Source organism: Equus caballus, chromosome 21 (assembly GCF_041296265.1).
Source record: "Equus caballus isolate H_3958 breed thoroughbred chromosome 21, TB-T2T, whole genome shotgun sequence".
Classification (NCBI taxonomy): Eukaryota; Metazoa; Chordata; class Mammalia; order Perissodactyla; family Equidae; genus Equus; species Equus caballus.
In genome coordinates this window covers 46,460,142-46,474,900 of record NC_091704.1, presented here as the reverse complement: position 1 = coordinate 46,474,900, position 14,759 = coordinate 46,460,142, and the positions used below count along the sequence as shown (strand labels likewise).

Sequence of the window (14,759 nt, the reverse complement as noted above, 5' to 3'; positions counted from 1 at the left end):
ACACACCATCATAGACACCTCTGAACAGATTGACAAATGGTTTTGGATAGCCAGTATATTTGGAGAAGGATATATTTTTTAAAAAATGGTGTTTATCAGCAAAAGTTTTATAGGCTGTCAAGGATAAACAAGTTTGAGAAAGATGTATCCTTTGTAACCAGTCTACATTAAGAAGACAGAAAATCAAGATGAATGGTAGCTCCATTCTCTTTCCGGCAAAGTAGACCGAAGTCTGGAAAAATCAGTGGGCCTTCAAACCACAACCCAAAGGACAGTAAACCCAAATGCCTGCCCTCTTCAAACCACACTAGAGGATGGAACTTTCCCTTGGGATCCTTCTTCTCAGACATTCGTTTTGGAGAGAACCAAATCAATAGAAACACCAATTAAGAATTACGCTGAACTCTACCACACTTTAAAATGGAAGAAAACAAATAGCCTTGGTTAGTTAGAATGTGGCTGAAATATGCATTCTCTTAGTTAATAAAAATTACAATATAGACATATTTAATATCAACTAACGTTACATATTTGCTTTTACTGACCAGCTGCTCTAAGCCACCATTGCTAGCCAAAGCAAATTCAAATCCTTTGTGTGGGCACCCAGGACTCTCTGTCCTCTGGGCCAGCCTGTTCCAGCCTTGCATCTCATGCTCCCCTCCACACGCGTGGGCTACCTTCCCAGGAACCGCAGGGTCCCTCTGGTTCCTTTTGGCTTCTGCGCCTTTGTACATACTAACAAGGCCAGCCTTTCTGGCTAGAATATTCCCACTCCCTGATGGCTGCTTGTCCAAATCATAGACTTCCTCCAGTGTCCCTAGAAAAGACCTACTCCTTTCCTGAGTCCTCCATAAGTCTCCAACTAGATGTGCCAGCGCCTCCTCTGAGTGATGTGGGCACGGTCAGCGGTCTTCTCCCAGATTCCAGGCACAGCCAGAGTAATAGGAACAATAGAAGAAAACAACTAACTTCTCTTAAACCTGTGTTGAAATTGCTTTCCCTGCTTCCATGTCATCTCATGTCATCTTCTCAACAGCTTCTTGGCTGGGAGGTACTACTATGCATCTTTCACACTCATGGAGATAGGCTCAGAGCACTAAGTCCTTGCCCAACGTCACAGAACTAGTAAATGTGGTGGCTGGGATTCAAATGCAGGCAGTTGAATTCTGGTGCCAACATGCTGAATCCCTAGGCCGGGCTGCCCGTGTCTTGAGTGGAGAATGTGTCTGATTCATCTTTACCTCAGCTGCAGCATTGTGGTAATCACCCAGAAAACATCTGGATAAACAATGAATGAGGGAACACAGTCAGATAAAGACCAGCTCTTCTTCAGCTCTTGGCTCCCCAACGCCTGAAGCAGGCGCTCTCCTCTCCCGTGCATCAGAGGAGCCCGTAGCAGAGCACATTCACTGCGGCCTGAAACTGCAATGAGTTTTCTATTATAATGTTGGTCTGGTGAGAACACGACCCCATGACAAGTACCACACCATGAATGTACCACACTGCACTTCTCACTCTTTGCATTTTTTTTTAATTAATACAAAACTCTGGGATAAGCATGCTGCTTTCAGGATTAACCTTATTTTTTTTTTTTTTAACATATTACCCCAAGAAGGTCATTTATTTCTTTTTCTTTTCATTTTTAAATGGAGAAATGTTAAGAATTTAGGAATGCAGACATAGATGAAATTACAATGTCTTTCCAAATGCCAACAAAAATGCTCAGAGTCTGATGAGATTCCCTGTGGCATGAGTTTGTTTAAAAAATCCTGTCCATTCATTTTCTTGTTTTTTTTGGCGGACAGAGGTATTTTAAGTAACTAACTTGGCGTTTTTCACATCTCCTCCTCGAGGTATTGCTGGGCAGGTGTCCATAGATGCCAATGGAGACCGCTATGGGGATTTCTCCGTGATCGCCATGACTGACACGGAAGCGGGCACCCAGGAGGTGAGCACACGAGACTCCTGCCCCAGCTGCCCCTTCTGCTTGTTGAGATTCCAAGGAATGCATTTGTCCTGGTGTCCAAAGACCCCCCCCGCCCCAGAGCAGCCTCCATGTAAAAATGAGCTGAAAATCCGGGGGTTTCCAAGTAGGGTGGGCTCACTTCTGGGTGAGGGTATCAGCGAAGACTTCCAGACGTGGTTCCATGTTTATCTTAAGTGGGGAAAGCCTACCTTTCAAGTGGGCAAGGATCACATCTCACGCCTCAGATGCTGAACAGGACCATCGGCTAAAAGAGGTAAAGAGAAACTGTATTTATTTCCTCCCTTAAAATTTGGAAATTTTTTTGGTTGGAGGGATTATAGACCAGACTCGGGTTAATATTTCAAAAGATAATGGGGTTTCAGGACAGCATCATGAAGAGAAAAGTACCCTGGATGCAGGATGAGTCTCTGACACTTACTGGGGTGTGAGCTCTCTGCCTCAGTTTCCTCAGTTGTAAGGTGGAAATCATCACATCTTCCTTGCCGATCTCACATGATTATTGTGAGCAGCAGATAAAATGAAACTTAGAAAAATACTGTGTAAACTTTAGATGATAAATATTTGAATAAACATTATATAGAGATGCAGTGTTTCAGGTCAAATAATGCTGCTTGCTCTGTGCCTCCTTGATGGCTCTTGCCCAGCCTCATTGCGCCCATGGCACTTCATGTGACCTGGCACATGGGACCTGCTGTTTTTCTCTTAGTACGCACACAGATGCCTGGCCTTTCCAGGAGGGGCTGAGCCAGTGGACCAGCACTTGCTACATTTACTGAGTGATTTTGCCCCTTAGAGTAGCTGGGTCTCATAGTATGTTCTAGACTCCCCCCTCTGCAAAAGGTGGGTTGTAATAGTCCATTACAGGGTTGCTGTGAGGATTCAGGAAGAATGTGTGCAAAGCACTTGGTAAGGGCTTAGTCCCGGCCAGTGATTGTTATATTTTGGTGATTATCTAGAATTCTTTTTACTATGACATGAAATAGTCTTTGAGATGCTGCTGGGCCTCCCTCAGGAGAGAGAGGGGAGGAGATGTCACAGGCCTCTCAGGAGCAGGACAAAAGAGAAGCAGATCCTGAGACCCTGAGTGAGAAGGGACTTCTAATCAGGACTTGGGAGCTGACTGAACAGAAACTGAGGGGTGAACCTTGAACTGAGCCATAAACGGATACTGATTTTCCAGGGCCAAGGGAGCCAACTGAAAAAGAGAGGTCAGCCTGGAAATGGGGATGTAAATAGGATACATTCATCAGAGAGAAGAGTGTGTAACCCCTGAAGCAGGATGGGGAATAGTCTTCCAACCAGAAGAGAGTGAAACAGGAAGTTCCTAAAGATGTTCTTTAATGCTTTAATAACATCCTGAGCTGACTGAGTGGTGTGAGGCTGTGTACCATAATATGCTTACCCTGGGTAGAAAGTGGACCTTGACACTCCCTCACACCTCCCTGAAAGTAACTTGGGCCTCACAAATGGCTGACCGTATGGGATTCTCTGTGGCAGATGAGTGGAGCAGCTCCCTATCCCATGAATAAGGGAAAAGCCATGAATTCCAAGGTTATTATTTCCTATATAACCACTTTCCCCGCCATGTTGAGCCACTGTTCTCCCTAAATTATACCCACTTTAAGAGCATCATTGGCGACGCAAATCTTGACTTACAAAGTCCTCAGAAACACACCCTGACAGTCAGTGTGAAGGCTAGGGGAGCCCACCCCACGCCCCTGTTCTTCTGAAACACATGCTCTTGACCAGCCTGGCAGGGGTGATTTGATGATGTGCAGGCCATCTGGCTTCCTTGGCCCCCACACAGCCCTTTTAGATCAGGCTGTGCATTTTTGGCAGCAGCAGTGCAAGGCTCTGAGCTTTCTGCCTCCTTTGGAGACAGATAAAGTTGTCTTTTCAGTTTGCGTATTTGTTTTTTGCCTTTATATAGGTTATTGGTGATTACTTTGGAAAAGAAGGTCGTTTTGAAATGCGGCCAAACATCAAATATCCTTGGGGACCTTTGAAACTGAGAATAGATGAAACTAGAATTGTGGAGCACGCAAACAGCTCTCCTTGCAAATCATGTAAGTTTACAGACTTAATCTGCTCTTTGTTTCATCATCTGTAGTATTGGCATAATGCAAGTTTAAAAGACAGGAGTTATCCAAAAGCACAGCTTCTGAAAGTTCAGATTTCTTTCTCTGATGTGGCAAAACCCAAGGGAACAATTCACAGACTGGCATCCTGTCTTCATCAGAGGCTTCTAGGTGTTTCTTCCCTTCCATCCTTTTCCAAAGTGGTAGACAGCTTCTCCTTCTTTTTATGTCTCTTACTATAAAGTCTTAGTATTTGAGGTTTCCACTTTTAGGGAAAATCAAATACTAAATGTCACTCACTCATTTACCTCTTGTAGCAAGTCTCATTCTGATTCTCAGAGTTTGTGGTTCTCCTCCTGCCCCTCAGAACCAAACAGATAATGTTCCTTAAACACCTACAAATTTACAAATTGACAAATAAATATAAAATCTGTTATTTATGAGCAGCCTCACCAGAAATATAGAAGCAAGTGGGCATTCTTGTAAGGAACTTACAAATAGGAGAATTGTTGGAAATCATTGCTTTAGAGAGACCATTTTATAAGGTAGTGAGGGAGGACAAAGTGACTATCGATTTTTCAGGTCAGTCGGTCACTTTCAGCTAATATATGTATGCTCATTATTTTGGGACCAACCTTCAGACTCTGAGGAATTTATGTGTATGCAATAATTACAGGAAGGAGTAAGGCAGAAATTTAAGAACATAGTCTCTGGAGTTATTGGGTCTGGATTTGAAATCCTACCCTTGTCACTTCCTGGTTTTGTGACCCTAGGAGTGTTCCTTTACCTCCTTAAACTTCCGTTTTCCCCATATGTAAAAGGAAAGAAATGCACGCAACTCTTAGGGCTGTTTTGAGGATTAAATGAGATAATGCACTAAAAGCTGTGCACTGAGCTGTTTATTTAAAGCTAGCTATCATTTTTATGTAATAACTAGGACACTGCTGAACTTGATTGTTTCAAATTGTTATTCACATTTTCACAAAGCTATATAGGACATTTTGACATGAAACTCCGGCTTTGGTGAGAGAACATCTAAAAACAGAACATTAACCCAATGAATTTTTCACCAAATCTCCCAGCACTTTGAAGTGTCACCATCCATCTGTGAAAAGAAGTGCTGGGTCCGTTCCAATGGTCTGCCAGTTGTCTTCTCTGACTATGAACTCAGAGCCTGGATAGATCTGAAAACTGCCGTTTCCAGTTTTCCTCAAACCCTTCTTGAGCCTACTTTGTTCCCATGGTGCTCACTCGTGTGTTCATTCATCTAGTACTTTCTCATATGCTTCTTAAGCTTTGCACTTGAAAAAAAAAAGTGAATGTGCAGGATTCCCTAGGAAACCTCCTAAGAAGAAAGGAAAATTTGCCTCAAGCGGGAAACCGAGAAACACCTTCCAGTGAATGAAACTTGACATTTCTATTTCTCAAAATGCACTCTGATTATCTGTTTCTTTTTCAAGCAGGCGGCCTAGAAGAATCAGCCGTGACAGGAATCGTTGTGGGGGCCCTACTAGGAGCTGGTTTGCTAATGGCCTTCTACTTTTTCAGGTTAGGACCGCTTTTTAAAGTTTTCAAGTTCACTCTCCTTTTTTGACCTGGTCACTCGCCTTTGCGTGATCCTCCTTGTGACTTGTCCATATTTTGATTTTACCCAAAATCACGCTAGCTGAAAGAACCAAGCCACTGTTTTGGTGTGATCCCTGGTGTGGTGGTCAGTGGGTTAGCATACTGGGTAGTGGGTCAGGCGTTTCTGTTGCATCTCCCTGTGGGCCACAGAGTCACTGCTATCCTTCGATCAAAAATATTCTGACCTGAATTCCTACCGCCCACCAAATGCTTCAGTGGAGAGGGATTTGGATAAAGGGGCAATCAACTGCCCCATTCTCAGGATTCCTCCAATTCAGAAATAGGTGCCTGAGTTCACCTTCTGAAGAGGAAGATGTAACACCAAGCAGTCTGTACCCTCAGGCTGGTCTTTGCTCAGTATTTTGAGAACCCATATGCTTAGTTGCTACTGTGGTTAAGCCCACGGCTGGTAAAAATGTAATCTTGATGTGTGTTCAAGATACCAATAGTTTCATACCACGAGAGTGGTCCATTCCTTTGTAATCTTTGGTGGTTGAGTTTGTGGCTTATTCTTAAGTCATTAGACCAGGATTTCTTCATTTCTGCTTGGAAGTGAAACTCTGGGTGCATGTGGTTCTTGGTGGGAACAATTGTATTCCTGTTCCTTTGGTCACAGTACACTTAATCTGATCTTTATCTAGGGCATGTCCTGGGAGTTGGGGAGAATTTCTGTGGCAGAACAGACAAGGCTTAACCCACAAGGCACCCGGGAAAGAAGGGGAAGGCTTGTTCTATGGCATTTCGAAGGGCAGGCCAATTTTCCTCCTTGAATAGGGCATCATGCCTTGGGGCACACTACTTTAATCTCTGACCACGGTTTCATATTCTGTCACTTCTCATTTATCAACCCAAACCCAGATGTCCCTTGAGGGCATTCTTTGTAAGAGAAACCATAGTATTTGGTAGCCAAGTGATGTTTTATTACTACATTCACTTTCCCTTTACCCAGGAAGAAATACAGAATAACCATTGAGAGGCGAAACCAGCAAGAAGAAAGTAACATTGGAAAACATCGGGAGTTACGGGAAGATTCCATCAGATCCCATTTTTCGGTGGCTTAAAAGGAAGTCTTTTCTTTCAGCCTGAGATTCTTTAAGGAGATAGATGGGATGAAAGACATCAATGGAACAGAAGGGGCGCTCTTGAAGAACTCATTCTTTTAAGCAGTTAGTCATTTCATTTTAAAATTTCTTTAGAAGCTCAGGAATTATTATTAATCACCATATGCCTCCCGGCCTTTCATCTCACGACAAACACATATAAGAATATAATGTCATTCTGTTAAATGTTCATAGTGTTTCAAGGGCATATGATTAGATTTATGTTTTGAAAATTTGATGTCTCCGTATCTTGATGGCTTTTGGGGGCCTTTCACACAAGGCCAGGGAATGTGGTTTTCTTAAATGAAATGTTTATGGCTAGAATAAAATCATTTTTACAAGTAGAGTATACTCGGAAAGAATTTAACACCCAAGAAGAGGAAAATGTAGTGAAAATCTCAAGGTTGGACATACAGCATTCCTTTCTATAGCGCTGGCAGACAGATTCGAGGTTGAGGATTGCTCTGTCCACTGTGTTCATTCAGGTCCTGACTTCATATCTCAGAAAAGGATTTGTCTCTGTCTCCTTCAGTGTCTCATAAAAGCTGCTCTGGAAAGTTGTAACTGTTAATGAGATAAGAGGATTTATACAAAAAGCAAATCTAAAACGTTTCATTTTTTAATGTAAAAAAAAGAGCCCTATTTCACGCTAACATTTTATTTTTAAGTATTTTTATCTTATATTTTGCTATTAGAAAATGTGTCTATTTTTTCATTTTGAAGATTAAATTTCACTTATATTTTAAAAGCGTGGGTGAAGTGTACAACAAACCAACAATGATGGAAGATGCTTCTCTTTTTCTCCCTGTTTCCCTCTCCCCCTTGGCCATAGCCAAATCTAATTGCTGCTGTAATTATGAAGATCTAGAAATGTATTTGGATTACAGATGCCACAGGAATACATCAATTTGCCTGTTTTAAATGCAGGTTGTTTTAGCATAGATCCCTTCTAATTCTGGCCAAGTGATGAGTTTTAAGATCACAGGTGAAACTTACTAGAACTAAGTATGGTTTTGTAAAGGGAGACAGCCCTTTTTGCTCCAGAACAACTTTATAGAGAGTTAAAACTTGACAGTAAGCACAGAAATGATAAATTAAAAAAAAATGTGTACATGATATTTTACCAAAATTTGCAGTGATGGTTTTGGTTAAAAGAGAGAATCTAAAAGCCACTATATTCCCTTTCAGTTCCCTCCACAGCTTTGTAGTCATCCACTAATAACCTGTTAACAGGGGGTGGGTGTGGATAGAAGCAATCTGGATAAAACTGAGTAAATATTTATTGAATATCTACTTTGCACCCGGTACTCTGCATGTAGGTTTAAACTCAGGTTGCCACTTTCATTTTTAATTTGTGGAGGAAATAGACAGTGAGGGAAGAATGGGAAGTTACCGGATTAGTGGACCATCATGTAATTATGTCAGTAGAGTCTTTCCTCAATAAGATTTTGAGCATCTGGAAAATAGTTTTAAAAACTATCTTAATGTCTATGAGAGATCATGCATAGGGAGGAAGATAGGGAAATTTAAGAAAATAAGGGAAAATAGGAATCTGAGCAATTCCTTTTAGTAATGGAGGGTGTAGTTCCCACAGGGGATGGTGGAGTCAGAGTGAGGGAGAGCTGCGTGTCCTGGAAGTTGGTTTGAGCGTGTTTCGCTGGAGGAGTCTGCCTCTGTCACTCTTGTGTGAGCCAGTCAAAGTGAATGGGTTATTTCTGCGGGAGGCACATTTCCCTTCTATTGTTTAAAAATGGGACACAGGCAGCTGGAGAATATGATAAAAGAATTAATTATGATCAACTGAAACAACTATGTTGTAGTTTTCCATGCTGGATGCAAAGGAAAAAGTGCTGAATTCAAAAAAGGATGGAAAAAGAAGGCAAGAAAGGCAAGTTCCAGAAATTCTAATGTAGGAAGAGAGTTTGGGAAGTGAAATCCAGGAAGGCAAAACGTTAACAGCTCAGGACTCTGCTAAGTGAAAAGAGAATGGAAGGTTTGCATCCATCTATTTTTGTGAATTGAGAGCTTGAGAAACTTGGTTAAGTTTTGAAAACTCCCTTAAGTTGGAAACATTTGCTAAAAGTGTAGGTGTTTGGCCCAAGGCTACCCTGGGTTAAGACCTCTGGAGATTATAATTTAGGATTTAAGTTCCTAACTGCTAAGCAACATCTTTGACAACTAGTCATTCATACTCTGCCAGTAGCCACATATCGTACAGTAAAATAAATAGGGCTTTAGTTCTTAAATCATTCTATTAATTTTTACCCTGGAATCCAGGGTGTTCAGATTTTAAAAGGGATACTTTATCAGTATTTTCTCATCTGGCCAGACATAAGCTGACATTGTTACAGGTCAAAATGAATATATACTTTTTGTATATTCTAATGGTGTTGGAAATAAGTATAGATTTTATGGTCATCATTGTCACCTTCTTAGATTTTTTTTTCTTGACTCCGAAATGAAAGCTTTCTCCAGATGATCACTTCTATCCAGAAAGAACTTTCTGTATGGAGTGCATATCTTCCCCCAGACTGACCACAGGTCCCGCGAGGAAGCCCCTGTAAACATTACATTTCTCGGAAGAACCATCAGCTTGTCCTTTCCTGAACCACAGGCATGGTTCCACCGGCTTTAAAGTAGTTCTTTACATTTCAGAAGCTGTGTTTAATGGAGTGAGGGCAGAAATGTATGGAAAGAGAATGCCTCCTTTTCTCCTCTTCCTTAATTTCAAAGACTTTTGCTTTGGAATGTCCGGTCACTTTTCCGTATTCACAGGCTTCTGGGATCATTAACTTATTCAAGGCACCTGTGCCCTCTTTGACCCTAATTTACCACTTTCCTGTGGTTGTCCCTGATTTGGGGAATGTAAGATACACTGTTGGCAGTGAAATTAAGGCCTTGCGTAGACCTCACACAGACAGTGATAGGAATTCAGAAAGTAGGTTCCAGTGACATCACCACTTTCTTGTGAGTAAATATACAGTGGCTGTGTGTGGAAGCCTCTTTAGGAGCCCAAACAGAATATTATGCCACTGGTATTAAGGGAGTGTTTGTAAACTGAAAGGAATACACACGCATGTTTCTTGGAACACAAAGAACTCAGATCCTGAGTGGATACAGTCATAAAGCCAAATGCCAACCAAAATTAGGCTCCTCGATCTCTGTTTTGTGGCTCTTGTTTAGTTGTGCCCTATGGCTCAGTATTTCATGAGGAAGCGGATAATGTGCTGAACTTCTTCAGTGGCAAAACCTGAAACTGTCTAAAAACATGGAATGTGTTTTAGGGGCCAGTGTGGAAGCAGAGAGAAAGAGATGGTGCCGTTCAGAGAGATTTGTTTCTTTTCAGATCTCGAGAGCTAAAGAATAACCAATAATTTAGTCCCTCTTCAACAGCCAGACTCAGCAAGGAGCTTGGGACACACCCAGCAAGAAGAATCAGGAGCTTGGTCCTCCAAAAGAAAGAGAAGTGGGTAGTATTGCAAGCTGCCACCATCTTTACCACTCCATCCTCCCCCACTCCCACCATCCATCATGGCTCCAAAGACGCATTGGCATCTTGCCCATGCAGGTAGAAGAAACTTGGGAGTAGGACCTCCAGACTTCCTCAGAGCAAAAGAAGACAAAACAGTGCTGGCTGTAAGAATGCAGCTGGCTTTTGATCAGAACCCTTATGCTAACTTGACCACACACACTCTTGGGGCAGTTCAAGCCTGTGATGTGCGTATGCTCCAGGAAGCCTGGCTTGGTTGTCAGCGTGTAGAGCTCACAAATATCTCTTGCAGGCGTACCCTACAGCTAGACTCTAGGATGAAAGTGACTTTCAAAAGGTGCTGGATTTGAGTTTGTTCAAATTTCTCATTAACCACTAATGTTAATTCATACCAGAGGCAAAGCAATTCTAAACCAGCTGATGCTGTTAGGTTCGTGTTTTAAGCTACTTCAAACACAGTGAAAGGGTTGCAATGGGAGCCAAGTCTCAGAAGTAAAAATCCATATGTTCTAATAGCTCTTTGATGTATCAGGTGTGGGATGATTCCTCCGGGAGAAATTTGAATCAGCAGAATTAAGTGTTAACGAAAATCCTGCATTGCTTTGATTCACATATTTAAAGACCTAGATTTCTATGCACAAGGAATAAAGGGCCCATTCACCAAATGCAAGTCACAACATAAACTACCAAATTGTTTTTTATTTGCTAGGAACACAAAGCTGTCATTGCACATAATAATTGGGCAGAGAAGGTTGAGAAAAAGGAAAATTTGGGTTTTGAAACAGGATGTCCTATTTATCATTCAATGCCAAGATTTGAAAATGTTCAGTGTGGTGTGGCTTATTTATAAGACAGCAATGAGGAGCCCTAAAAGCCTGGAGATGCTGTGAGTTTCCAGACCTTTTTGCTGGGTCCTGGGAATCCGAGCTTTGTTCCCTGTGCATGGTGAATAATTGAAACCAAGAGGACACGGTGTAGACACTGTGGAAGATTACTTCCGCAGCCCATGTCTTCTGGGCCCTATTATTCATTGTTAATTTAAATACAGGACTACCAAAACATAGAAACCTACCATGAGTCTGGTAGAAAAACAAAAGTAAAAGCTGCACAAGCTACATACAGTTTATTATTCTAATGTAAGTAGAACTATCTGCATATAATGTGATTTAATTTATTGTTGTTTTGTGTAGAAAATGAAAATTAATGACTGTGGATATGACCCCTGTTTTGTATAATATATTTTATTTCTGGTGCAAACTGGTCATTTAAAGTATCTACTTCATTTGGTGTTTGGATATAAATGTGTATGTGTTCTTGTAAATGTTTCTATTAAGCAAGAATGCCACATGCTCACAGTATAACAATGTGTTCTCATTAAAAAATACATCCCACAGAAACCTTTTCCTGTTTATAATTCAGCCAACATACGCGGCGCATATCCATATTCTCTGAGGACTTCCTGTTCTCCTGGGACGAGTGTAACTAAAAGATCAATTGGTGGATGTGATGAATTGCACTATTTGAACGGTACCCGTGAAAGAACTCAAGAATTTCTTCCCAGCAAAGGGAAATTTGCAGAAATAAGAAAAGAATATATTGTTAAAATGAGGGGTAAACCTTGAATTGGCAGGTAAGGGAAGAAATCTTCATGAATAATACTGTCTTCAGTCTGTACAACTTGAGAACACCATATAGCTACACAGGACTCATGTCCCTTGCCCACTTGGACTGGGTCCTAAATCAGTTTTGTCAATCTAAAGTGGTCCTTGGGTTCTAGGGTACTAAGCAAACTAACCAGCATCTCCAGGTGCCTCTGGGTTGTAAAAAGCTGCTTCACTATCTGGGAAGTTACTTGTGATTTATTTTAAGCCCAAGAAACACATAGCAATTCTTGTGGTTGGAGCAATGTTCCCCTGGTCCTGCTGCTGCTGTACTGCCCAATGAAATCCTCTGACAACACCATAAATGCACTCACATTAGGTACCCATTTGAAAAGAATTTGCCAGTGAGAAGATTCTGCAGCAGGATGCGAATTCGAGGGGTGGGGGTGGGAGTTGGGGGCAGTGCAGGAATGAAGGGTGGGACCAGGAAACCTCCAGGAAACACAGGATGTCTTAGTCCACTCCAGCTGCTATGATGCAATGCCACAGACTGAGGAGCTTATACAACAGAGGTTTATTTCTCACAATTCTAAAGGACTTTGTTCCGGTGAGGGCTTTCTTCCTGGCTTCTAGATGGCTGCCCTCTTGCTGTTTCCTCATATGGCCTTTCTGGGGGGGCGGGGGGGGGGGGCGGTGTACAGAAGGGGCGGGGGAGAGAGGGCCTCTCTGGTGTCTCTTCTTCTAAGGATGCTAATCCTATGGGATCAGGGCCCCACCTTTATGACCTCATTTAATGTTAATTACTTCCTTAGAGGCCCCATCTCCAAATACAGCCACACTGGGGGTTTGGGCCTCAACATAAGAATTTTAGGGGGAGACAAACCTTCAGTCCATAACACAGAGTATTACCACTACTTTCCCATATCACCTTGGGGACCGTGGCCTCCTTGAATGTTTCCACCTATGTCTTACCTCCCCATCTCCCTCTGAACATCTGCATGCATACCCAACATCCCATGATGAGCCAAAGATGCTCATGACTGTGGCTGGTCAGGGTATGTCCCCTGGAGGAGCCCTAGGGAACTCCAAACACCATTGACTTAGGGCTCTGCCCTAACCCTAAATCATGGGCTTCTGGGGTTGACATAAATAGCAGCTACTATTGGGAGAGGTACCAATGGCTATGTGTACTTTTAAAAAATAGCAATTTAATAAGCCGTTTATTAATGCCAAACTAGAATCAAGAAAAATAATTTCTTTTGCAGGCCTTGTGCATCCCTGACCATCATGAGCTGCTGAAGCTCTATCCTTCCCGCTTCATAGATGAGGACACTCTGGAGCCAGACTCCTCAGGTTCATAGCCTGGCTCTGATACTTGTGGCTGTGCAACCTGAGCGTAAATGGGGGCAATTATACTCTCAACCTCACCAGGCTGTTGTGAGGACTTCAAACTTAGAAACTACCTGGTGCATGATGAATATTAAATAGAAGGATGGTACTCTCCTGTCTCCTTGGATAAGGAGACAAGAGCCTCATTTGGCCATTTTTGAGGGCTTTCATAACAAGGTCATCAAGACAAGTGCTTGATGAGAAGTAGTCTCACTCTCTTGGAAGATGAGAAGAGAGAGAGTGAGGAGGAAGAGCTCCATTTTCTGTATGCTGTCCTCCTCCCAAAGGGTCCAGACAAGGGCCAAGAAGGGGACAGTGATGACCACATTGCCTTTGAAGCTCTCAGAGGACCAGGCAATTTCTTCATTCAAATCTGTTTTCTCCTCATAGCAGAGGTGCCATAGCTGGACCGGCACGTCATACCTGCCGCGCACGCCTGCGCTCTACCCCTGGCTGAGATGGCCCTAAAAGCTGCTCCCTGGACTTCATCGCCCCGGACAATGACACTAGCTGCTGTGATCAGTGAGAGCAGCGCCTACTCCCTCACAACACAGAGGGCCCTCATGTGCCCTGAAGATCACCTTTCCCCGCTGGGGCTGCCCTCGCCCCATGTCTCCCCTGAGAATGCTGGGATTTTGTCCCAAATGCGACAGTGGCACCTCATAAAGGTGTTAGTGGGCGAGAGGATTTCCCATTGTAGACAATAGGAGTTTTATTCCCCTGCCACTCCAGTGGGCCAAGAGAGACCAGGCGTCATGAAGCCTGGTGGAAAATGACCACATCAAAGTCACAAAGTTCCTAGGGCTTACAGGGACCTTCACTTCCCAGGCCCAGCAGCCCCACAGACCAGGAGAGAGACAAAACCACTCTTCTGAAAGCGCCTCAGACAGTTCAGAAAGAGGATCAGGCAAGGCAGATCTGGGAGGCTGCATTCCAGGCTGTGTCACCCGCTCTGCCTCCCTTAGTGCAGTGGCCAGTGCTGGGTATCCTCTGGCTGGGTGGACTGGCCCCATGGAATGCTTGAGAAGAACCAGCTGAGTGAGAGAGCTGTGGTCCCCCTGCAGGAGTGTCCTGGGGAGTGTCAAAAGTATTTTATGCTTTCAGACAAAAACTCAGCAGTGGAAGTTATCTAAATAGAATTTGCCACCTGGTATCTTAACTGTACACTACTATATGACTATTCTTAGCATTTTGTTCAGAAGGAAAATGAAGAATGAGCAAGGGGCCAGCCCAGTGGCTCAGCGGTTAAGTACACATGTTCCACTTTGGTGGCCCTGGGTTCACCAGTTCGGATCCTGGGTGCGCACCTATACACTGCTTATCAAGTCGTGCTGTGGTGGGCGTCCCACATATAAAGTAGAAGATGGGCACGGATGTTAGCTCAGGGCTAGTTTTCCTCAAAAGAAAAAAAAATGAGCAAGAGTGCGTGCCCTTCTCAATTCAATAATGGTAGCTATTCATTGAGAGCTCTCCACATGCCAAGACTGG

At 43.0% G+C, this 14,759-nt stretch overlaps 1 protein-coding gene across 4 annotated transcripts in view; it reads left to right on the top strand.

Moving 5' to 3' along the window:
• The window catches only part of NPR3 (natriuretic peptide receptor 3), a 70,789-nt gene extending 59,111 nt beyond the window's left edge, over nucleotides 1–11,678 (top strand). For 2 of the 4 annotated variants that reach the window (XM_070246351.1, XM_001500398.6), the window contains exons 5-8: nucleotides 1,854–1,948; nucleotides 3,918–4,053; nucleotides 5,526–5,613; nucleotides 6,641–11,678. In XM_070246351.1, coding sequence (XP_070102452.1) covers nucleotides 1,854–1,948; nucleotides 3,918–4,053; nucleotides 5,526–5,613; nucleotides 6,641–6,752 — 431 coding nt within the window. In that variant the 3' untranslated portion in view covers nucleotides 6,753–11,678. The remainder of the gene's footprint in view (nucleotides 1–1,853; nucleotides 1,949–3,917; nucleotides 4,054–5,525; nucleotides 5,614–6,640) is intronic. The other 2 variants (XM_005604322.4, XM_070246352.1) reach the window with 1 other exon arrangement.
• The last annotated feature ends 3,081 nt before the right edge of the window (nucleotides 11,679–14,759 follow it).